Genomic DNA, 24,706 nt, shown 5'->3' on the forward strand with positions numbered 1-24,706 from the left:
GTTTACCTTATTTATATAGGGCAATATGGATGTGTGTAATTGTGCTGTTATGTGTGCACTGTACTCTCTGCTCCTCTGAATGTCACCCACACCCACCATTCTATTCTATTAAGCATTGTTGTGGCTGTGCCTTTAAGAGGTGGCCTGCCTGTCTCCCACAGCAGCAGAGGCTACTGGCAAGAGGAGAGTGAGTCATCAACCAAATTAGCTCCATATCAAAGGACAGAGCAGACAGAATGGACAGAGCAGACAGAATGGACAGAGCAGACAGAATGGACAGAGCAGACAGAATGTACAGAGCAGACAGAATGGACAGAGCAGACAGAATGGACAGAGCAGACAGAATGGACAGAGCAGACAGAGCAGAGAGAACAGACAGAAGAGAGAGAACAGACAGAACAGACAGAAGAGAGAGAACAGAGAAAACAGAGAGAACAGACAGAAGAGAGAGAACAGACAGAGCAGACAGAACGGACAGAACAGAGAGAACAGACAGAGCAGACAGAGCAGACAGAACGGACAGAACAGACAGAACAGACAGAACAGAGAGAACAGGCAGAACAGACAGAACAGAGAGAACAGAGAGAACAGACAGAGCAGAGAGAACAGATAGAACAGACAGAACAGAGAGAACAGACAGAACAGACAGAACAGACAGAACAGAGAGAACAGACAGAACAGAGAGTACAGAGAGAACAGACAGAGCGGACAGAACAGACAGAACAGACAGAACAGAGAGAACAGACAGAGCGGACAGAACAGACAGAACAGACAGAACAGAGAGAACAGACAGAGCGGACAGAACAGACAGAACAGAGAGAACAGAGAGAACAGACAGAACAGAGAGAACAGACAGAACAGACAGAACAGAGAGAACAGACAGAACAGAGAGAACAGACAGAACAGAGAGAACAGACAGAACAGAGAGAACAGACAGAGCAGACAGAGCGGACAGAACAGACAGAACAGACAGAACAGAGAGAACAGACAGAACAGAGAGTACAGAGAGAACAGACAGAGCGGACAGAACAGACAGAACAGACAGAACAGAGAGAACAGACAGAGCGGACAGAACAGACAGAACAGAGAGAACAGAGAGAACAGACAGAACAGAGAGAACAGACAGAACAGAGAGAACAGAGAGAACAGACAGAACAGAGAGAACAGACAGAACAGAGAGAACAGACAGAACAGAGAGAACAGACAGAGCAGACAGAGCGGACAGAACAGACAGAACAGGACTTCCTCCACCACAAACACAGCTGTAAAAAGCACACTCTGCACTGCTCTGCACCAAAACACCCAAATGCCCTCTAAAAGCATTACAACACCTCTGGCCATGAGGGACACTGTCAGTGGCCTGCCTACCCTGAGTGATACAGATTCATCTCAATAAAGCATCCACGGTTAGGGGATGGGGGTGTGCGGATATTGTATGGATTTTAACTAATGCATTATTAGGGGTTGCAAATGGACATGTATACAGTGCATAGACACACACACGGCTGATAATATTCCTTTAAAATAAAAAGTCACCAGCATTTATGAGGTTATGTCACATTATGTATCAATACAGTATTTGAGAGAAGGGAATTACAGCAGAGAGAGAGCGAGAGTGAGTGAGACAGAGAGAGACCCCTTGGGGGAGGTTGGATTGCAGTGTATATATTAGAGGGCAAACCAGAACAGAATGGGAGTGTTCCAGGCCGCCTACATTATGCATATTATCGCATCATTATGTCATATTTCTGGGGTTCAAGTAATAGTAAACACTACTTCCGTATTTATAGAGATTTAATACAGATCTGATAGCTCTAAAATCTATATAAATGCTGAACTGGATTTATCAATTTGGTCATCTGCGCAACGTGTCTTCCAAAGTAGGCTACCTGGAACGCTACCATTATCCAATCTGTCTGCGCGAGGGACGGTCGTTCTGTCCGTCACCTGTTAACGTCACCGCAGCAACATTAGCATCCAGGCAGCAACGTTAAGACTTCCGTTTTTATATTTAGCCTTCAAAATAAAACTCTGCAATAATACGCTATGAGGATGATATGAAGTCAATCATTTTGCAGCTTTGCATAGTGCATAATGTTACAATTATGTTACAAAATTATAACTAAAGATGATTACTAATTTATATAAGATAAATAATTTTATAAGGTGGAGCACATTGAGAAATTGTTGGAGCTAAAGTAAATGAATGTTAAGAACATATTGATCCCGCACTAAAGTCTATATATGGTGTTATTTCTTGGGGAACTGTGGTCTAAATACCCAGCAGCACGTTTTACTCCACCCATTCCATTGGTACCAATGCAATCCACTGTAGGCCTATAAATTACATATTGCCTTTTAGAGAAAAAGCAATGCTATGTGCTGATGTAAAAGTGAGGTTGGGATTACTCAGTAGGGTCTGTATAATATACAGTATATATGGTGTTATTTCATGAGGGACTGAGGTTTAAATACCCAGCAACACTTTCTACTCCACACAATCCATTGGTCCCAAATGCAATACACTGTAGGCCTATAAATTACATAGGGTGAATTCAGAGAAAGTGGGACATCATACAAACTGGGACTGCTTAATCCTGATGCTTTTATTTAATGGTCTGACAAGTGTAAATCAAAACTAGTGTTACTCAACTATTGCAGAGAAATCACATGATCTAAATCACGTCACTTCATCTATGTGACGTCATAAAACAGGACCAAAGCAAGCTTCAATTAGGAAGATCATAGTGAGATCAGTGACGTAGCTTTTTATGTTTTGATGTTAAGGTTATAAAACTGTCATAAATAATGCATTGTGCCAAATTGTGATTTAAATGTGCATACTTGAACTTAACTAAACGCCTGATGTTTATTAACAGTGAGAATCACAGAATGGTGAACTTAACTAAACAACGGAGAGTTTTGACTGTGTGATATTAGATTGCTTCTTGTGTAAATATTTTCTGTCTGGATTTGAATGATTTGTATGTACTGGCGCATCAAAATAAAATGTAAAAAGTTGCCAATATTATCTTTCAATTTTGTAATTCAGTCACTGTTTTAGTTGTCCCGCTTTACCGACCATAGTTATCTCAAGTTGAATAGGCTTTTCCAATGGAGGAAAGAGATCAGTGTACTTAGGTTAGTCAGCGCTCTGGTTCTTGTAGTACTGTTATCCTGTTTTGTACATATATTCCAGAGTACAACGGCACCGAACTATAGTAGGCCTACAATTTACGTATAGTCCTGAATGAATCATCAATAATGATGAGTGAGAAATTTACAGACGCACAAATATCATACCACCCCAAAATGCTAATCTCCCCTGCTATTGTAATGGTGAGAGGTTAGCATGTCTTGGGGGTATGATATAAAATGCTAACTTCCCCTGCTATTGTAATGGTGAGAGCATTTTATATCATACCCCCAAGACATGCTAACCTCTCACCATTACAATAGCAGGGGAAGTTAGCATTTTATATCATACCCCCAAGACATGCTAACCTCTCACCATTACAATAGCAGGGGAGGTTAGCATTTTATATCATACCCCCAAGACATGCTAACCTCCCCTGCTATTGTAATGGTGAGAGGTTAGCATGTCTTGGGGGTATGATATAAAATGCTAACTTCCCCTGCTATTGTAATGGTGAGAGGTTAGCATGTCTTGGGGGTATGATATAAAATGCTAACCTCCCCTGCTATTGTAATGGTGAGAGGTTAGCATGTCTTGGGGGTATGATATAAAATGCTAACCTCCCCTGCTATTGTAATGGTGAGAGGTTAGCATTATCTTGGGGGTATGATATAAAATGCTAACTTCCCCTGCTATTGTAATGGTGAGAGGTTAGCATTATCTTGGGGGTATGATATTTGTGCTTCTGTAACTTTTTCACTCATCATTATTCACGATTAATTCAGGACTTTCCGTAATCATGGTAGCATCCACATTACAGTAGAAGTGTTAATAAGAAACATATTATATTCTTATTTACAATAAAAGTGAATCCAAATTTACACAATACATTATTTACCATTAATTTCTATTGGTCACAAAATAATACAAAACACAACCAAAACAAACTGCAAATTGCATCCAACATGTTTGTAGAGTCACACGATTGTTGTAATCATTGCGTGCTAGGAATTTGGAACCAAACACTAAACGGTTGACTACTTTAAGACACATAAGTGAATTTGTACCAATACTTTGGGTCCTCTAAAATGGGTGGACTACGTACAAAAAGTGCTGTAATTTCTAAACGGTTCACCCAATATGGACACAAATTCCCTCAAATTAAAGCTGACAGTCTGCACTTTAACGTCATATTCATAGTGTATCATTTCAAATCCAAAATGTTGGATTACAGAGCCAAAACAACAATGTCACTGTCCCAATAATTACGGAGGACACTAGATTCTACAGACCCTAGTGAGTAATGCTGCGTTCAAAACAGCTCTGAACTCTGAAAATGATTTGGTTAAATCATGACGCCAGTGAACTTCAGGTCAGAAAATTTGGAGCTATAGAAGAGACCCGATTTCCAAAGTTGGAATTCAGAGTTGGATGACCGTTCAAATCGATTTTTTCCCAGTCGGAGCTCGTTCTTTTTCGAGTTCCCAGTGGTTTTGAACGCAGAATATTCCCAGACCCACTTTACCTCGGCACCTATAATAGTTTTCTCTCTATAAATGAACATGTATTTAATATACCGTGTATTGCATTGTGGGTATTTGTATATCATGAATAAATATAGGTTAACTACACCTTTCTACTATTAGAAAGGTGTAGTTAATTGCCGAAATTCCGCGACCCGGAAATAATGTTTTAGTGTTGCTGACGAGACGCTGATGTGCCACACACCCACTGACTGAGGAAGGCGTAGATGAAACGCTATCACCTCCCTCCCTTGAGCTGTCAGTTGACAGCGCAACACCGAGCCGGAAGCATCGTAGGAAATAACACAGATTTGATAAACCGTAGATTTTAGATTTCTCCTCTTTGTCACTGCAATAACGGTTGGGACACTAGCATATTTTGAGGCTGACCAACGAACGCGTAAGAAACAGAAAATCTAAAAGGACTGACTAGCTTTCTAGTTTAGCAAGCTATCGTTAGCTTTGGCCAGTGCAGCCGCTGCTCTGCAACAGCTAGCTAAGGACGGAGTGTGTAGTAGGCAGGCGAGCTCCGTTGGAATCTAAAACCTAAGGCAAATTGGAGTATCTAGCTAATACAGAAAAGACTACAGTTGTTTTTGATTGCTCGCTTGCTAAATGCAGAGTGTAGGTGATCATTGAGAGGCTACTCTCCCAGCTCCAGAACGAACTGTCACTGACTGGGTGATATCCAGCCAATTGCCACTAAAGATGGCTACAGCGAGCAGCATTGCCGCATCTATTGCGAGCAAGACGAAGAAAAAACACTTCGTGGCTCAAAAAGTGAAGCTTTTCCGAGCCAGCGACCCTCTGCTCAGCGTCCTCATGTGGGGAGTCAACCATTCGGTGAGTCTGTCCATTGGGGTTGGTTAGTGGTGGTCAAATCGATGTTTTCATGACCCTGTACTACTAAACATAACGTTAAACTAGCTAGACATAGTGTCAGATATGTGTCAAAGTGTGATTTGACTTGACAGACTCGAGACTCAGGCGCAAATCAAGGGTGACGGTTAGCAGTAGTTATCGTTGTGGCAATGCAAATTTGCACCTTATCGCAACAGGCTTGATTTTAAATTCCACTTGGCAACAATTCACTTCTAACTAGTTAACTAATTAGCCTTTCAGAGGGTGTTGGGTAGATTGTCTGTCGTGTCTCGATTCTCCATTACTTGCCACACTGACTTTGGTCCATGTGAATTGCTGATAGAACAGTTGTAATAATAATAGTCAACTCTGCACTCTTGATGTGACATACTACAAGTAGCTTAGTGTGTGGGTGGGTCGGTGGTATAAACTCTCCGAGCTCTCAGGGTCCAGTATCTTGAGGGAACAGATATTCCCATGTCAGAGAGCTTATCATCGATCCCTTCCTCAATGTCTCTTTCAATCACTGTGACTGCACAGTTAGAGCCATATAGCCTAACAGGCTCACTGTCCCAATGTTTCATGACATAACATACTCATTTGCATTGGAACTAGAATGTTGCGATTGTTTGGGATATTGAAGTTCCAAACCTCAGTTTGCTGAATTCTTTAGCCGACATCTGAGTGTCTCTTCAAAATATGAATGATCACCATTCAATTCTCTCTGCAATGCTACACTGGCCTTTTTTAAAGGAAGAGATGTTTACTGTACGTGTTATATCTGGCATGCTAAATTGGAGGCTACAGACAAACTGAGGGGTTTTAAATAGTGAGCAGAGGTTATTTATTAGCTGTGCCTGAAAGGATTACCCCAGCCTAGCCAGCAGAGGAAACCAGAGTTTGCTTTTAACAGAAAGTTTGTCCAAGAATAAACCGTGGCTGTGTGTCTGTAAGAGTGAAGTGTTGGCCAGACAGTGGTGGTCTCCCTCAGTCACGCTGTATCAGAGGCTGGTCAGTCCACCTCAAAATTCTACATGAAAACAGTCTCTTAGGGTGCAGGGTTACTAATGTGTATGACAAGAGGGGGGGGACACACTATATGGAAACAGTGTTGATTGTGATCTGCTCAGGGCCTACCTAAGCAAAGACTAGCATGTCACGAGCCACAGGAGGTTTCTAGTCCCAGTCACATCTGTGTAAGTCAGGAAGAGGATCCAAGGGAGGTACAGTTGAAGTCGGAAGTTTACATACACCTTAGCCAAAAGCATTTAAACTCTGTTTTTCACAATTCCTGACATTTAATCCTAGTAAAAATTCCCTGTCTTAGGTCAGTTAGGATCACCGCTTAAATTTTAGAATGTGAAATGTCAGAATAATTGTAGAGAGAATGATTTATTTCAGCTTTTATTTCTGTCACCACATTCCCAGTGGGTCAGAAGTTTACATACACTCAATTAGTATTTGGTAGCATTGACTTTAAATTGTTTAACTTGAGTCAAATGTTTCGGGGAGCCTTCCACAAGCTTTTGTGGGGGGTGGGGGGAGAGACCACCACTGTCTGGCCAACACTTCACTCTTACAGACACACAGCCACAGTTTATTCTTGGACAAACTTTCTGTTAAAAGCAAACTCTGGTTTCCTCTGCTGGCTAGGCTGGGGTAATCCTTTCAGGCACAGCTAATAAATAACCTCTGCTCACTATTTAAAACCCCTCAGTTTGTCTGTAGCCTCCAATTTAGCATGCCAGATATAACACGTACAGTAAACATCTCTTCCTTTAAAAAAGGCCAGTGTAGCATTGCAGAGAGAATTGAATGGTGATCATTCATATTTTGAAGAGACACTCAGATGTCGGCTAAAGAATTCAGCAAACTGAGGTTTAGAACATCAATATCCCAATGGAGGTCAGGGCTTTGTGATGACCACTCCAATACCTTGAGGCACAGTTGTATTTTTGTTTCATCAGACCAGAGGACATTTCTCCAAAAAGTACTATATTGTTCCCATGTGCAGTTGCAAACCGTAGTCTGGCTTTTTATGGCAGTTTTGGAGCAGTGGTTTCTTCCTTGCTGAGCGGCCTTTCAGGTTATGTTGATTATAGGACTCATTTTACTGTGGATATAGATACTTTTGTACCTGTTTCCTCCAGCATCTTCACAAGGTCCTTTGCTGCTGTTCTGGGATTGATTTGCACTTTTTGCACCAAAGTATGTTCATCTCTTGGAGACAGAACGCGTCTCCTTCCTGAGCGGTATGATGGCTGCGTGGTCCCATGGTGTTTATACTTGGATACTATTGTTTGTACAGATGAACGTGGTACCTTCAGGCGTTTGGAAATTGCTCCCAAGGATGAACCAGACTTGTGGAGGTCTACAGTTATTTTTTTTCTGAGGTCTTGGCTGATTTCTTTTGATTTTCCCATGATGTCAAGTAATGAGGCACTGAGTTTGATGGTAGGCCTTGAAATACACCCAATTCACTCAAATTATGTCAATTGGCCTATCAGAAGCTTCTGAAGCCATGACATCATTTTCTGGAATTTTCCAAGCTGTTTAAACATACAGTCAACTTAGTGTATGTTAACTTCTGACCCACTGGAATTGTGATACAGTGAATTATAAGTGAAATAATCTGTCTGTAAACAGTTGTTGGAAAAATTACTTGTCATGCACAAAGTAGATGTCCTAACCGACTTGCCAAAACTTTAGTTTGTAAACAAGACATTTGTGGAGTGGTTGAAAAACGAGTTTGAATGACTCCAACCTAGGTGTATGTAAACTTCCGACTTGTATCTCAACCAGTTTGTCACTACCACAACAGTTTAGCCCTACATGAAATTATATCCCAGTGGTAGTTTCCTTCGCCAGGCTTGTCGTGACCACACCTTGGACTGGAATAATTATGTTAGCTCCAGAGAGGGCTGGCTCAGTGGGCTTATGTGGTCCTCTTTAGGCTCAGACAGTATCTGGGTTTGATTCCCAGCCAGCTAGCCCTAGCCAACATGTCCAAACCTTTTGTGTTGTTGCATTGCCTAACACTCGACAGGGTGATGGATAGAATAGTTTTATGCCAGAAGCTGCTTGTTTTCCAGGTACCCACCTCCTGATCACCAGTCTCTTTCTTGTGGACTTTGCAACACTGCACTAACTGATCAGTTTAGAGCTTATTTCTTTCCGTACTGCTTAACCACTAGTTATTTTATTTGGGACTATAACATGTTTTCAGTGTGAACTTAAACAACTAAAACCACATGTAAAGTATGTTGTTTACATCATCTTTAAGAACTAACAACCACCAAAATACAAACTAGACAGGCAGAATCTAAAATGTATAAAGAATGTCATGGCATGGAGCCCCCATTTAATTTAGTTATAATTTGAGTCCCTCAGATAGCATAAGAGAACAATCTCTCAGCCCCATGACAAAATGTGTAGATTTTCAGGAAATTTGCTTTAAAACAGCCAAATCCTGCCTCTGTGGCCAAGAGGAGGGTCTGTAAAACGTTCAGTCGGAGACCACTCCATTGGCCACGCTCACTACCCCTACCCCTCCAACGCTAACTTTGCCACCTCTGCTATAAAATAAAATAAATCCTAGGGGAAACACTGTTTTGAGGGTGATAGTTGAGGTTCTTGTAGAATTCTGGTTGGAAAAAGCCTGCTTATTGTGTGAGAGCTGCTGTCTTTCCCCAAGTTTGAGTAGGGGTCAGATGGGATGTCTGCTAGCGACAACACTGGAATGGAGAGAGGGGGAGGCCTGACAATGTGTGTACACACACACACACACTCTGAGGCTGGCAAAGAAACAGAACCCTCCTTATCTCCTGAGAGACCCATCAATTAAACCCAGCGCTTTCTGGAAACTCGCCAGCACTCTGCATTCCTGTTGCTGGAACATCAGGACCGACGTAGACAACTCAACTGGTAGTCACTAGATGGCCATGGTAGAGAGAACAGGGGAGTCACTAGATGGCCATGGTAGAGAGAACAGGGGAGTCACTAGATGGCCATGGTAGAGAGAACAGGGGAGTCACTAGATGGCCATGGTAGAGAGAACAGGGGAGTCACTAGATGGCCATGGTAGAGAGAACAGGGGAGTCACTAGATGGCCATGGTAGAGAGAACAGGGGAGTCACTAGATGGCCATGGTAGAGAGAACAGGGGAGTCACTATATTACTTGATTTGATGCAGCACCTCTACCATAGGTCATTCAAATCACAAATTGCGTTTGTGATTTTAAAGCCTCGGCTGTGTGATTGGTGGTAGTGAGTGACAGCAGATAGACAGAAATGTCTATGATGGTTCCCTCTCCACACGGGGGGATTAACAAACTCCGTCTGACACCCAAAAGCCTCAGACATTCCTACTCTGTCTTAACACCCTGAGGATATAGGACTTAGTTTAGAGAGAGACACCCTGACTGTTGACATGCAGCCCAGCCGTTTTGCCGTCCAGCAACATCCCAGGCAGGAACCTGTGGCACTCCATCCATGGACAGGAGGTTGAGAAATACTGTTTTCTAGAATGTCTGTACACCTCTGGTGAATCATCATCATACATACAGTGAGGGGAAAAAGTATTTGATCCCCTGCTGATTTTGTATGTTTGCCCACTGACAAAGAAATGATCAGTCTGTAATTTTAATGGTAGGTTTATTTGAACATTGAGAGACAGAATAACAACAAATAAATCCAGAAAAACACATGTCAAAAATGCTATAAATTGATTAGCATTTTAATGAGGGAAATAAGTATTTGACCCCTCTGCAAAACATGACTTAGTACTTGGTGGGAAAACCCTTGTTGGCAATCACAGAGGTCAGACGTTTCTTGTAGTTGGCCACCAGGTTTGCACACATCTCAGGAGGGATTTTGGCCCACTCCTCTTTGCAGATCTTCTCCAAGTCATTAAGGTTGAGGCTGACGTTTGGCAACTCGACCCTTCGGCAACTCTAACCTTCAGCTCCCTCCACAAATTCTCTATGGGATTAAGGTCTGGAGACTGGCTAGGCCACTCCAGGACCTTAATGTGCTTCTTCTTGAGCCACTCCTTTTTTGCCTTGGCTGTGTGTTTTGGGTCATTGTCATGCTGTAATACCCATCTACAACTAGAGGTTGACCGATTAATCGGAATGGCCGATTTCAAGTTTTCATAACAATCGGAAACCGGTATTTTTGGGCGCCGATTTCCGATTTTTAATATATATATATATATTTTTTTTACCTTTTATTTAACTAGGCAAGTCAGTTAAGAACACATTCTTATTTTCAATGAAGACTTAGGAACGGTGGGTTAACTGTCTTGTTCAGGGGCAGAAAGAGAGATTTTCACCATGTCAGCTCAGGGGTTCCAATCTTGCAACCGCACAGTTAACTAGTCCAACGCTCTAACCATTGCACTCCATGAGTAGCCTGCCTGTTACGCGAATGCAGTAGAAGCCAAGGTAAATTGCTAGCTAGCATTAAACTTATCTTGTAAAAAAAACAATCAATCATAATCACTAGTTATAACTACTGATCCAGTTTAGCAGGCAATATTAACCAGGTGAAATTGTCATTTCTCTTGCGTTCATTGCACGCAGAGTCAGGGTATATGCAAGTTTGGGTTGCCTGGCTCATTGTGAACTAATTTGCCAGAATTTTATGTAATTATGACATAACATTGAAGGTTGTGCAATGTAACAGGAATATTTAGACTTATGGATGCCACCCGTTAGATAAAATACGGAACAGTTCCGTATTTCACTGAAATAATAAACGTTTTGTTTTCGAAATGATAGTTTCCGGATTCAATCATATTAATGACCAAAGGCTCGTATTTCTGTGTGTTATTATGTTATAATTAAGTATTCCAAAGCAATACCACAACAACAAAAAATATGGCGTATGAGACAGTCACAGAATGGCACTTGGTCCAGACAGATTAACTCATTATTTGCTCTGTTTAATCGTTGGGCGTCTTTTGAGTTCAATGTCATTACATTATAAAAATGTTATGTACATTGTTTTGACACAGCCATGTATGCAATCATTTGACTTTGGTAAAAAAAAACAATATAACTACAAAACAACAATGATAATCATTTATTTGAAAGGTACATCTCCTGACGAACTGGATAAATTAAGATCGAGGTCCATTCACAATACAGGTGAATGCATAGCAGGGCTTGACAAAGGTCCGTTGGGGATTTTGGCAATGAGGCTTTTTTTAATCTACTTCCAGAGTCAGATGAACTGATGCTACCATTGTTATGTCTCTGTGTCCAGTATCAAGGAAGTTAGGTAGTTTCGTGAGCCAATGCTAACAAGCGTTGACTGGATTTCTAGCCAATGGGATCTATCCTAGTGACTTTACCCTGCCTTCTTGTACGTACCTCATGATCTGGTACTCGTTGTATATAGCCCGACGCTTGTGTATTTAATTTTATCCTCGTGCTGCTATTTCTTTATTACTTGTAAACTCTGTATCGTTGGGTAGGCCTCGTACGCAAGTCTATAACAGTTAGTCATCTTCTGCACATCTATCACGCCAGTGTTTAAATGCTAAATTGTAATTATTTCACCACTATGGCCTATTTATTGCCTTACCTCCCTTATCTTACCTCATTTACACACACTGTATATAGATTTTTTTCTAATGTGTTATGGACTGTATGCTTTGTTTATTCCATGTGTAACTCTGTTTGTGTCGAACTGCTTTGCTTTCATGGCCAGGTCGCAGTTGTAAATGAGAACTTGTTCTCAACTAGTCTACCTGGTTAAATAAAGGTGAAATAAAATAAAAATATTCAGCGCATTGGACAGTTAAAAACCATGCTCTCTCCCCTGCTGCCTATTCCTCCATCCCTCTACCCCTCGCTCTCTCCCCTGCTGCCTATTCCTCCGCCCCTCTACCCTCGCTCTCTCCCCTGCTACCTATTCCTCCGTCCCTCTACCCCTCGCTCTCTCTCCTGCTGCCTATTCCTCCATCCCTCTACCCCTCGCTCTCTCCTGCTGCCTATTCCTCCGTCCCTCTACCCCTCGCTCTCTCCCCAGCTGCCTATTCCTCCATCCCTCTACCCCTCGCTCTCTCCCCTGCTGCCTATTCCTCCGCCCCTCTACCCTCGCTCTCTCCCCTTCTACCTATTCCTCCGTCCCTCTACCCCTTGCTCTCTCTCCTGCTGCCTATTCCTCTGTCCCTCTACCCCTCGCTCTCTCTCCTGCTGCCTATTCCTCCGTCCCTCTACCCCTCGCTCTCTCTCCTGCTGCCTATTCCTCCATCCCTCTACCCCTTGCTCTCTCTCCTGCTGCCTATTCCTCTGTCCCTCTACCCCTCGCTCTCTCTCCTGCTGCCTATTCCTCCGTCCCTCTACCCCTCGCTCTCTCTCCTGCTGCCTATTCCTCCATCCCTCTACCCCTCGCTCTCTCCTGCTGCCTATTCCTCCGTCCCTCTACCCCTCGCTCTCTCTCCTGCTGCCTATTCCTCCGTCCCTCTACCCCTCGCTCTCTCCCCTGCTGCCTATTGCTCCGTCCCTCTACCCCTCGCTCTCTCCCCTGCTGCCTATTCCTCCGTCCCTCTACCCCTCGCTCTCTCTCCTGCTGCCTATTCCTCTGTCCCTCTACCCCTGCTCTCTCTCCTGCTGCCTATTCCTCCGTCCCTCTACCCCTCGCTCTCTCTCCTGCTGCCTATTCCTCCGTCCCTCTCCCCCTCGCTCTCTCCCCTGCTGCCTATTCCTCTGCCCCTCTACCCCTCGCTTTCTTCCTGCTGCCTATTCCTCTGTCCCTCTACCCCTCGCTCTCTCCCCTGCTGCCTAATTCCTCTGTCCCTCTACCCCTCGCTCTCTCCCCTGCTGCCTATTCCTCCGTCCCTCTACCCCTCGCTCTCTATCCTGCTGCCTATTCCTCTACCCCTCGCTCTCTCTCCTGCTGCCTATTCCTCTGCCCCTCTACCCCTCGCTCTCTCTCCTGCTGCCTATTCCTCCGTCCCTCTACCCCTCGCTCTCTCTCCTGCTGCCTATTCCTCTGCCCCTCTACCCCTCGCTTTCTTCCTGCTGCCTATTCCTCTGTCCCTCTACCCCTCGCTCTCTCCCCTGCTGCCTAATTCCTCTGTCCCTCTACCCCTCGCTCTCTCCCCTGCTGCCTATTCCTCCGTCCCTCTACCCCTCGCTCTCTCCCCTGCTGCCTATTCCTCTACCCCTCGCTCTCTCCCCTGCTGCCTATTCCTCTACCCCTCGCTTTCTTCCTGCTGCCTATTCCTCTGTCCCTCTACCCCTCGCTCTCTCCCCTGCTGCCTATTCCTCTGCCCCTCTACCCCTCGCTCTCTCCCCTGCTGCCTATTCCTCTGCCCCTCTACCCCTCGCTCTCTCCCCTGCTGCCTATTCCTCTGCCCCTCTACCCCTCGCTCTCTCCCCTGCTGCCTATTCCTCCGTCCCTCTACCCCTTGCTCTCTCCTGCTGCCTATTCCTCCATCCCTCTCCCCCTCGCTCTCTCTCCTGTTGCCTATTCCTCCGTCCCTCTCCCCCTTGCTCTCTCTCCCCCTGTCTTTCTGAGCCAGTGACTATGTCTGCGTCTGTGTGTGACGTAAGAGGCTGTTCCTATTAATAGCCACACGATTGACCTACAACTATTATGTGGTGAATATGGATGAAGAACAGAATAGATGGGATATCACAAAGGACCTGGATTCCCCAGGTACCAGCCGAACACATTCAGAGTGTGTGGTGTACGTGCTTGTCTTTCCACAGGGTCTGTCACACTCCTTATGTCTGGGTGGTCGGGTTGGAGAGGGGCAACTTGATGAAGCAGGAGAGGTCGTCTTTTGTGCACAGTTGGGGGTCAGGACCTCTGTTGCGCCCTCTACTCTGTGTGTGTGTGTGTGTGTGTGAGAGAGAGAGGTGTCCACTGTAGCATGGCGTAGAGCAGAGAGAAATAATGTTATGCCAGAGGAGACAAGGGCATTGATTTAAAATATAGCTTTAGTCACCAGCAGTAGATATCCTAGTGCCCTCGTTGCCCTGCATGGCTATCAATGTGTGTACAGTAGTGTACAGTAGGCCCCACCAGAAGTGAATGGTGTGTGTAAAATCACATTGTATTTGTCACATGCACCGAATGCAAAAGGTGTAGACCTTACTGTGAAATTCTTTCTTACAAGCCCTTAAGCAACACTGCAGAATTATTTTAAAAGTAAGACAATATTTTCTAAAAATCTATATACACAGTACCAGTACCATCTATATACACAGTACCAGTACCATCTATATACACAGTACCAGTACCATCTATATACACAGTACCATTACCATCTATATGCACAGTACCATCTATATACACAGTACCATCTATATACACAGTACCAGTACCATCTATATACACAGTACCATTACCATCTATATGCACAGTACCATCTATATACACATTACCATCTATATACACAGTACCATCTATATACACAGTACCAGTACCATCTATATACACAGTACCAGTACCATCTATATACCCAGTACCATCTATATACACAGTACCAGTACCATCTATATACACAGTACCATCTATATACACAGTACCATCTATATGCACAGTACCATCTATATACACATTACCATCTATATACACAGTACCAGTACCATCTATATACACAGTACCATCTATATACACAGTACCAGTACCATCTATACACACAGTACCAGTACCATCTATACACACAGTACCAGTACCATCTATACACACAGTACCAGTACCATCTATATACACAGTACCATCTATATACACAGTACCATCTATATACACAGTACCATCTATATACACAGTACCATCTATATGCACAGTACCATCTATATACACATTACCATCTATATACACAGTACCAGTACCATCTATATACACAGTACCATCTATATACACAGTACCAGTACCATCTATACACACAGTACCAGTACCATCTATACACACAGTACCAGTACCATCTATACACACAGTACCAGTACCATCTATACACACGGTACCAGTACCATCTATATACACAGTACCAGTACAATCTATATACACAGTACCAGTACAATCTATATACACAGTACCAGTACCATCTATATACACAGTGCCAGTACCATCTATATACACAGTACCAGTACCATCTATATACCCAGTACCATCTATATACCCAGTACCATCTATATACACAGTACCATCTATATACACAGTACCAGTACCATCTATATACACAGTACCAGTACCATCTATATACACAGTACCAGTACCATCTATATACACAGTACCATCTATATACCCAGTACCATCTATATACCCAGTACCATCTATATACCCAGTACCATCTATATACACAGTACCATCTATATACACAGTACCATCTATATACACAGTACCATCTATATACACAGTACCATCTATATACACAGTACCATCTATATACACAGTACCATCTATATACACAGTACCATCTATATACACAGTACCATCTATATACACAGTACCATCTATATACACAGTACCAGTACCATCTATATACACAGTACCAGTACCATCTATATACACAGTACCAGTACCATCTATATACACAGTACCAGTACCATCTATATACACAGTACCAGTACCATCTATATACACAGTACCAGTACCATCTATATACACAGTACCAGTACCATCTATATGCACAGTACCATCTATATGCACAGTACCATCTATATGCACAGTACCATCTATATACACATTACCATCTATATACACAGTACCAGTACCATCTATATACACAGTACCAGTACCATCTATATACACAGTACCATCTATATACACAGTACCAGTACCATCTATATACACAGTACCAGTACCATCTATATACACAGTACCATCTATATACACAGTACCATCTATATACACAGTACCATCTATATACACAGTACCATCTATATACACAGTACCATCTATATACACAGTACCAGTACCATCTATATACACAGTACCAGTACCATCTATATACACAGTACCAGTCAAAAGTTTGGATAAACCTACTCATTCAAGGGTTTTTCTTATTTTTTTACTATTTTCTACATTGTAGAATAATAGTGAAGACATCAACACTACTATAACACATATGGAAATATGTAGTAACCAAAAAAGTGTTAAACGAATCAAAATACATTTTAGATTCTTCAAAGTAGACACTTTCTCTTGACAACTTTGCACACTCTTGGCATTTTCTCAACCAGCTTGCCTGGAATGCATTTCCAAAAGTCTTGAAGGAGTTCCCACATATGCTGAGCATTTTCTTTTCCTTCACTCTGCGGTCCAACTCATCCCAAAACAAGGTGGTGTTGGTGGTAGTAGTACCAGGTGGTGGTGCTGGTAGTAGTAGTACCAGTTGGTGGTGGTGGTGGTGGTAGTAGTAGTACCAGGTGGTAGTAGTAGTGCCAGTACCAGGTGGTAGTAGTAGTGCCAGTACCAGGTGGTGGAAGTAGTAGTACCTGGTGGTGGTGGTAGTAGTACCTGGTGGTGGTGGTAGTAGTACCTGGTGGTGGTAGTAGTACCTGGTGGTGGTAGTAGTACCTGGTGGTGGTGGTGGTAGTAGTACTAGGTGGCGGTAGTACCAGGTGGTGGTAGTAGTGGTAGTACCTGGTGGTGGTAGTACCAGGTGATGGTAGTAGTAGTAGTAGTAGTAGTACCAGGTGGCGGTAGTACCAGGTGGTGGTAGTAGTGGTAGTACCTGGTGGTGGTAGTACCAGGTGATGGTGGTAGTAGTAGTGGTAGTACCAGGTGATGGTGGTGGTAGTAGTAGTAGTAGTAGTAGTACCAGGTGATGGTGGTAGTAGTAGTACCAGGTGATGGTGGTAGTAGTAGTAGTACCAGGTGATGGTGGTAGTAGTAGTAGTAGTAGTAGTAGTAGTAGTAGTAGTAGTACCAGGTGATGGTGGTAGTAGTAGTAGTAGTAGTAGTACCAGGCGATGGTGGTAGTAGTACCAGGTGGTGGTAGTAGTGGTGGTACCAGGTGGTGGTGGTACCAGGTAGTAGTAGTGGTGGTACCAGGTGGTAGTGGTGGTAGTAGTACCAGGTGGTGGTAGTAGTACCAGGTGGTGGTAGTAGAACCAGGTGGTGGTAGTAGTAGTACCAGGTGGTGGTGGTAGTAGTAGTAGTAGTAGTACCAGGTGGTGGTAGTAGTAGTAGTAGTACCAGGTGGTGGTAGTAGTAGTAGTAGTACCAGGTGGTGGTAGTAGTAGTAGTAGTACCAGGTGGTGGTAGTAGTAGTACCAGGTGGTGGTGGTAGTAGTAGTAGTAGTAGTACCAGGTGGTGGTGGTAGTAGTAGTAGTAGTAGTACCAGGTGGTGGTGGTAGTAGTAGTAGTAGTAGTACCAGGTGGTGGTGGTGGTAGTAGTAGTAGTAGTACCAGGTGGTGGTAGTAGTAGTAGTACCAGGTGGTGGTAGTAGTAGTAGTACCAGGTGGTGGTAGTAGTAGTAGTACCAGGTGGTGGTAGTAGTAGTAGTACCAGGTGGTAGTAGTAGTAGTACCAGGTGGTAGTAGTAGTAGTACCAGGTGGTGGTAGTAGTAGTAGTACCAGGTGGTGGTAGTAGTACCAGGTGGTGGTGGTAGTAGTACCAGGTGGTGGTGGTAGTAGTACCAGGTGGTGGTGGTGGTGGTAGTAGTACCAGGTGGTGGTAGTAGTAGTAGTACCAGGTGGTGGTGGTGGTGGTGGTAGTAGTAGTAGTACCAGGTGTTGGTGGTAGTAGTAGTAGTAGTACCTGGTGGTGGTAGTAGTACCTGGTGGTGGTAGTAGTACCTTGTGGTGGTGGTAGTAGTACCAGGTGGTAGTAGTAGTTGGGGAGCCAGATAATTGGGTTTGTGAGCCAGATAATTGAACTCTACACTAATAATGGGGTGATCCGTGTTTCTCTTAACATGGTAATCACTGAAATTAGACTGAATTATTCACCACCACCACCATAGGCTGGGCTGTCGTCTTGTGAGAGGAATGTTACTGTTACTATCGGGGTGCAGAAGACGTATGATACTCAGACAGATTTCAAAGTGTTTACACTATTTGATTCATCACATGTAGTTGTTCCAAGACAGGTTAGTTATCCGTTTTTTATAACCACTAACTGTGCATTCTGCGTCCTTTCATGGGATTGCCCTGATTTGTACGTAGTTCCACCAATGAAATGTGCTGGATCTGGGTGTGCTTACTAGCCTGAACCATTGAGGTGTCATCCGGTTTAGAGCAGAATATCTATGTCACTGCTGCTAGGATAGATTGCATAACTGGTCAACTTTCTGAATCTGTCCCTTTTTCTAGTCGCACATCAGATGAGTCACTAAGCACCAGCTGCTCTAGTAGGACTGTGACTGTATGGAAATGTCTAGCCTACCGACTGCCAAAATGAAAGGTACACTGACACAGTGTCTTAATAGGGCGTTGGGTCACCACGGGCCAGAACAGTTTCAATGGACCTTGGCATAGATTCTTCAAGTGTCTGGAACTCTATTGTAGGGATAAGGGACACCCTTATTCCACAATAAATTCTGTACGTTTTTGTTGATGGCCGGTGGAAAACGCTGTCTCGGAATCGCTCCAGAATCTCCCAGAAGTGTTCAATGGTGTTGAGATCTGTTGACTGACACGCGCACAAACGCACGCAACATTTAAACCGATGATTTGTTAACACTAGATGACTGATAGGGGGTGCTGTGTTCAAGCCAATGTGCCTCCATCTTAGCATTCCTTCTCCATTGTAAAAAATATTTAGGAAGTTATAGAAATGCATTTATTAATGTCTACAATCATTTTTGGCAAGTATATTCTATTACAGACACCTTCATACATGTTTTAATCTTCAAAGATTTGACTGAGTTCCAGTTCATGTTATTTTATTTAACCGTTATTTAAAAAGTTATGATCGTGGATCAGAAAACCAGACAGTATCTGGTGTGACCACCATTTTACTCTTGCAGAGTGACACATCTCCTTCACATAGAGTTGATCAGGCTGTTGATTGTGGAATGTTGTCCCACTCCTCTTCAATGGCTGTGTGAAGTGGGAACTGGAACACGCTGTTGTACGCATCGATCCAGAGCATCCCAAACATGCTCAATGGGTGACATGTCTGGTGAGTATGCAGGTCATGGAAGAACTGGGACATTTTCAGCTTCCAGGAGTTGTGTACAGATCCTTGTGACATGGGGACGTGCATTATCATGCTGAAACATGAGGAGATAGCACCACAATGGGCCTCAGGATCTCGTCACGGTATGTCTGTACATTCAAATTGCCATCTATAAAATGCAATTGAGTTTGTGGTCTGTAGCTTGTGCCTGCCCATACCATAACCCCACCGACACCGAGGAGCACTCTGTTCACAACGTTGACATCAGCAAACCACTCGCCCACTCAACGCCATACACATGGTCTGATGTTGTGAGGCCAGTTGGGCGTACTACCAAATTCTCTAAAATGATATTGGAGGCGGCTTATGGTTGAGAAAAGAACATGCAACAGCTCTGGTGGACATTCCTGCAGCCAGCATGCCAGTTGAACGCTCCCTCTAAACTTGAGACATCTGTGGCATTGTGTGACAAAACTGCAAATTTCAGAGTGGCCTTTTATTGTCCCCAGCATGCAGTTTAATCAGCTTCTTGATATGCCACACCTGTCAGGTGGATGGATTATCTTGACAAAGGAGAAATGCTCACTAACAAGGATGTACACAAAGTTGTGCATGACATTTTGAGAGAAATACGTTTATTGTGCATATGAAAACGTGTTTTATTTCCGTTCATGAAAAATGGGACCAACACTTTAAATGTTGTTTTTTATGTTTTCATTGTATATTATGTGAGCTCAACATAATGTTACTGTCCCCACGACAACAGAAAAATATACTTAAATGCATGTAATTTTGTCCTTCATTTAAATAGTGTAGAATTCCATTCATTCCTATGGAGGACTGCTCCTACTAAGGAGTACCAATATGGCTGACCGGTGGCTTCAGACCCTCTCAATGGCCAATACATAGCATCAGCAAACCTGGGGTTTAAATTACATCGTTGCTTTACACATCACTGTGTGTCGGTCGGTCGGAGAGCTGCGTGCTGGTCGTTTGGAGAGATGCGTGCCTGTCGGTCGGAGAGCTGCGTGCCTGTCGGTCGGAGAGCTGCGTGCCGGTCGGTCGGAGAGCTGCGTGTCGGTCGGTCGGTCGGTGAGCTGCGTGTCGGTCGGTCGGAGAGCTGCGTGTCGGTCGGTCGGTCGGTCGGTGAGCTGCGTGTCGGTCGGAGAGCTGCGTGTCGGTCGGTCGGTCGGAGAGCTGCGTGTCGGTCGGTCGGTGAGCTGCGTGTCGGTCGGTCGGAGAGCTGCGTGTCGGTCGGTCGGTCGGTGAGCTGCGTGTCGGTCGGTCGGTCGGAGAGCTGCATGTCGGTCGGTCGGTCGGAGAGCTGCGTGTCGGTCGCTCGTTCAGAGAGCTGTGGGTCTGTCTGTCAGAGGGTGTTATGAGTGAGAGAGAGCGAAGCCTCCGTGTGCTGACTGAGTTCCTCTCCCACTTCCTGTCCACCGGGGCACGGAGCTTGCTCACTCCGCTCTGTGTCGGAAACACCAGACTCTGTCACCAAGGCGACGACGAACAGGAAGTGGCACTGTGAAAGTTGGCCGGGCTGAGCGAGTGAAAGAGAGAGAGATAAGAGACTGACGTTTGGAGCCATCATCAGAGGAGGAGATTAAACGCAACATGAACATGAGGCCTGCAGTCGTCACCACTTTGCTTCACTCAGAGTTGATTTGTACAAGCCAAGGAATACAGTGACTATGATGCGTCCCAAACAGCCCTCTATTCCCTTTATATTTCACTTCTTTTGACTTTGCTAGGGCCCATAGGGCACTGTAAAGGGGGTAGGGTGCCATTAGGGACACAGCCATAGACCGGCCCGGTCGGGCTACTCATCCTGGAGGTCTGGAGAATGCTGTTCTCTGTGGTTCTCTTCATTCTGAGCTAAATCCTGTCTGACTGAACAGATGAATGCGTCATGATGATATAATTCTACAGAGAGATTAGTAATCCTGCTTCCTTAAGGGGAGAGATTTGTAGTCTGTCACCGTCAGCCCCCAGAATACATCGCTGCTACTTCCTGCCACTGTGCTGTCCTCCTGAAGGTTGGCCCAGTGCCATGTGTGTGTGTGCAGGGGCATTGTCTTCTCTCCTGCCTCTGTACTGTGTGTGAAACAGAGCTTTGTGATGTGGTGACGTCTCCTGAAGTACTCAGGATGCATCAGTCTCTGCGTGACGTTGTTGCCTGGCACCCCACATCACTGAATGTCTGTCTCTCTCTCTCTCAGGAGTCTCTCTCCTTAACATCCAAGTTCCATCATCAAGTTTCTGCCCCCTTCTGAAGTCCACTTGCTTCCTTTCCTTGTCTCCTTTCGTCCTGTACCAGATACTGGTTAAGCTGCAGCCTCAATGGCTATCTCTCTGTCTCTCTCTTAATTAAATTCAATAAATGCTTTATTGGCATGAATGGGTAGTTTGGTCGTTCATGTCATTTCAGCAAACCATGACTATCTCAGATTGTTCTAAAATCATTCCTGTAGTTCTGTAGAAACAGCTGAGATTAGCATTCCTGCAACATTATTTTGTTGAAATATAATTTTATCTCTGAGAAATTAAGCTGATTGATTGCACCCAAGTTAATCATTTTAATTTATAGGATTCATATCATATTTAATGAATATAGTACCTAACATCCAATTTCAACAAACTTTTTTTCCTGAGTAATCCAAAGAAACTCTCAAAACCCACCGATGAACCCTCCAGTCCCCAGGCCAATCCCGCCCCGACAACATGTATATAGCATCAGTCCTGTCTGACCAGTAGTATGGAGCTGTGTCTCAGAGCATGTTGTTTCTTCATCCTATATAATGTATTCCCAGTGAATTTGGGGATGTTTTTCCCCTCTTCTGACAATAGTCTTATAGTCAATAATTCTTAGGTATCTTAGGTGTATGTCCCTTCCTGTTATTACCATGTTCTGACCACTAGATGGTGCTGCTCCTACTATGTGGATAAAAAAAAAAAACGTTTAGGAAACCCCCCAACCTCAGAATTAAAGGGATAGTTCACCCAAATGACAAAATAACACATTGGTTTCCTTACCCTGTAAGTAGTCTATGGACAATGTATGACAGCATACCACCCTGCATCCCGATGCTGGCTTACTTCTGAAGCTAAGCAGGGTTGGTCCTGGTCGGTCACTAGATAGGAGACCAGATGCTGCTGGAAGTGGTGTTGGAGGGCCAGTAGGAGGCACTCTTTCCTCTGGTCTAAAAATAAATATCCCTATGCCCCAGGACACTGCCCTGTGTAGGGTGCCGTCTTTTGGATGGGACGTTAAACGGGTGACCTGACTCTCTGTGGTCACTAAAGATCCCATGGCACTTTTGTAAGTGTAGGGGTGTTAACCATGGTGTCCTGGCTATATTCTGATACCATCATGGACACCTAATCATCCCCAGTTTACAATGAGCTAATTCATCCCCCTCTCCACTGTAACTATTCCACAGGTCGTTGCCGAAAAGGAGAATGTGTTCTCAGTCAACTTACCTGGTTAAATAAATAAAATCCATGCTTTGGTTTAGTTTCCCTGTCCACTGTTTCAAATGCTAACTTTTTAGCATTTATGGCACAAATCCAATGCAAGTCAATGGTAACAATGTTAGCATATCCAAATTCTCTATAAATAGAATTTTTAATGCTAATAGTATGTTTCTAACAACAGAAACTATTTCAGAACAATCTGAGATGGTGGTGTCAATCCTCTTTGCCACTGTTGCCAAAGCAATGTATATGAAGTATGATATAAATTAACAATATGTTTGAGCAATAATGGTACTGTATATTCTCAGTCAGAAGACTGGACACACCTACTCATTCAAGCATTTTTCTTTAGTTTGACTATTTTCTACATTGTAGAATAATAGTGAAGACATCAAAACTATGAAATAACACGTATGGTGTCATATCAAAACATATTTAATATTTGAGATTCTTCAAAGTAGCCACCCTTTGCCTTGATGACAGCTTTGCACACTCTTCACATTCTCTCAACCAGCTTCATGAGGTAGTCACCTGGAATGCATTTCAGTTAACAGGTGTGCCTTGTTAAAAGTTGTGGAATTTCTTAACTTGTTTGAGCCAATCAGTTGTGTTGTGACGAGGTAGGGGTGGTTTACAGAAGACAGCCTTCATTTGTAAAATACCAAGTCCATATTATGGCAAGAATCACTCAAATAAGTGAAGAGAAACGACAGTCCATCGTTACTGTATGACATGAAAGTCAGTCAATACGGAAACATTTTGGAGTCGCAAAAACCATCAAGCGCCATGATGAAACTGGCTCTGAGGGCCGCCACAGGAAAGGAAGACCCAGAGTTACCTCTGCTGCAGAGGATAAGTTCATTAGAGTTACCTGGCTCTCATGAGGACCGCCACAGGAAGACCCAGAGGATATGTTCATAAGAGTTACCAGCCTCAGAAATTGTAGCCCAAATAAATGCTTCAGAGTTCAAGTAACAGACACAACTCAACATCAACTGTTCAGAGTGTGTGAATCAGGCCTTCATGGTCAAATTGCTGTGAAGAAACCACTAAAGGACACCAATAAGAAGAGACTTGCTTTGGCCACAAAACACGGGCAATGGACATTAGACCGGGGGAAATCAGTCCTTTGGTCTGATGATTCCAAATTTGAGATATTTGGTTCCAACCACCGTGTGTTTGTGAGAAGCATTGCACTGTGGGTTAACGGATGATCTCTGCATGTGTGGTTCCCACCGTGAAGCATGGAGGAGGAGGTATGATGGTGTGGGGGGTGCTTTGCTGGTGACACTGTCAGTGATGTCTTTAGAATTCAAGGCAGACTTAACCAGCATGACTACCACAGCATTCTGCAGGGATACACCATCCCATCTGGTTTGGGTTTAGTGGAACTATAATTTGTTCTTCAACAGGACAATGACTCAAAATACACCTCCAGGCTGTGTACGGGCTATTTGACTAAGAAGCAGAGTGATGGTGTGCTGCATCAAATGACCTGACCTTCTCAATCACCCGACCTCAACCCAATTGAGGTGGCTTGGGATGAGTTATTATTCTACAATGTAGAAAATAGTATAAATAAAATAAACCCTTGAATGAGTAGATGTCAGAACTTTTGACTGGT

General features: G+C 43.8%; 1 protein-coding gene across 4 annotated transcripts in view; it reads left to right on the forward strand.

Moving 5' to 3' along the window:
• The first annotated feature begins 4,863 nt into the window (after positions 1-4,863).
• Positions 4,864-24,706, forward strand: part of LOC109899218 (phosphatidylinositol 5-phosphate 4-kinase type-2 alpha) — a 37,997-nt gene continuing 18,154 nt past the window's right edge. For 3 of the 4 annotated variants that reach the window (XM_031835116.1, XM_031835118.1, XM_031835117.1), the window contains exon 1: positions 4,871-5,502. In XM_031835116.1, coding sequence (XP_031690976.1) covers positions 5,368-5,502 — 135 coding nt within the window. In that variant the 5' untranslated portion in view covers positions 4,871-5,367. Of the gene's footprint in view, positions 5,503-24,706 lie in introns of all 4 variants that reach the window. The other variant, XM_031835119.1, reaches the window with a different exon arrangement.

The sequence above is a fragment of the Oncorhynchus kisutch genome, linkage group LG11 (assembly GCF_002021735.2).
Source record: "Oncorhynchus kisutch isolate 150728-3 linkage group LG11, Okis_V2, whole genome shotgun sequence".
Classification (NCBI taxonomy): Eukaryota; Metazoa; Chordata; class Actinopteri; order Salmoniformes; family Salmonidae; genus Oncorhynchus; species Oncorhynchus kisutch.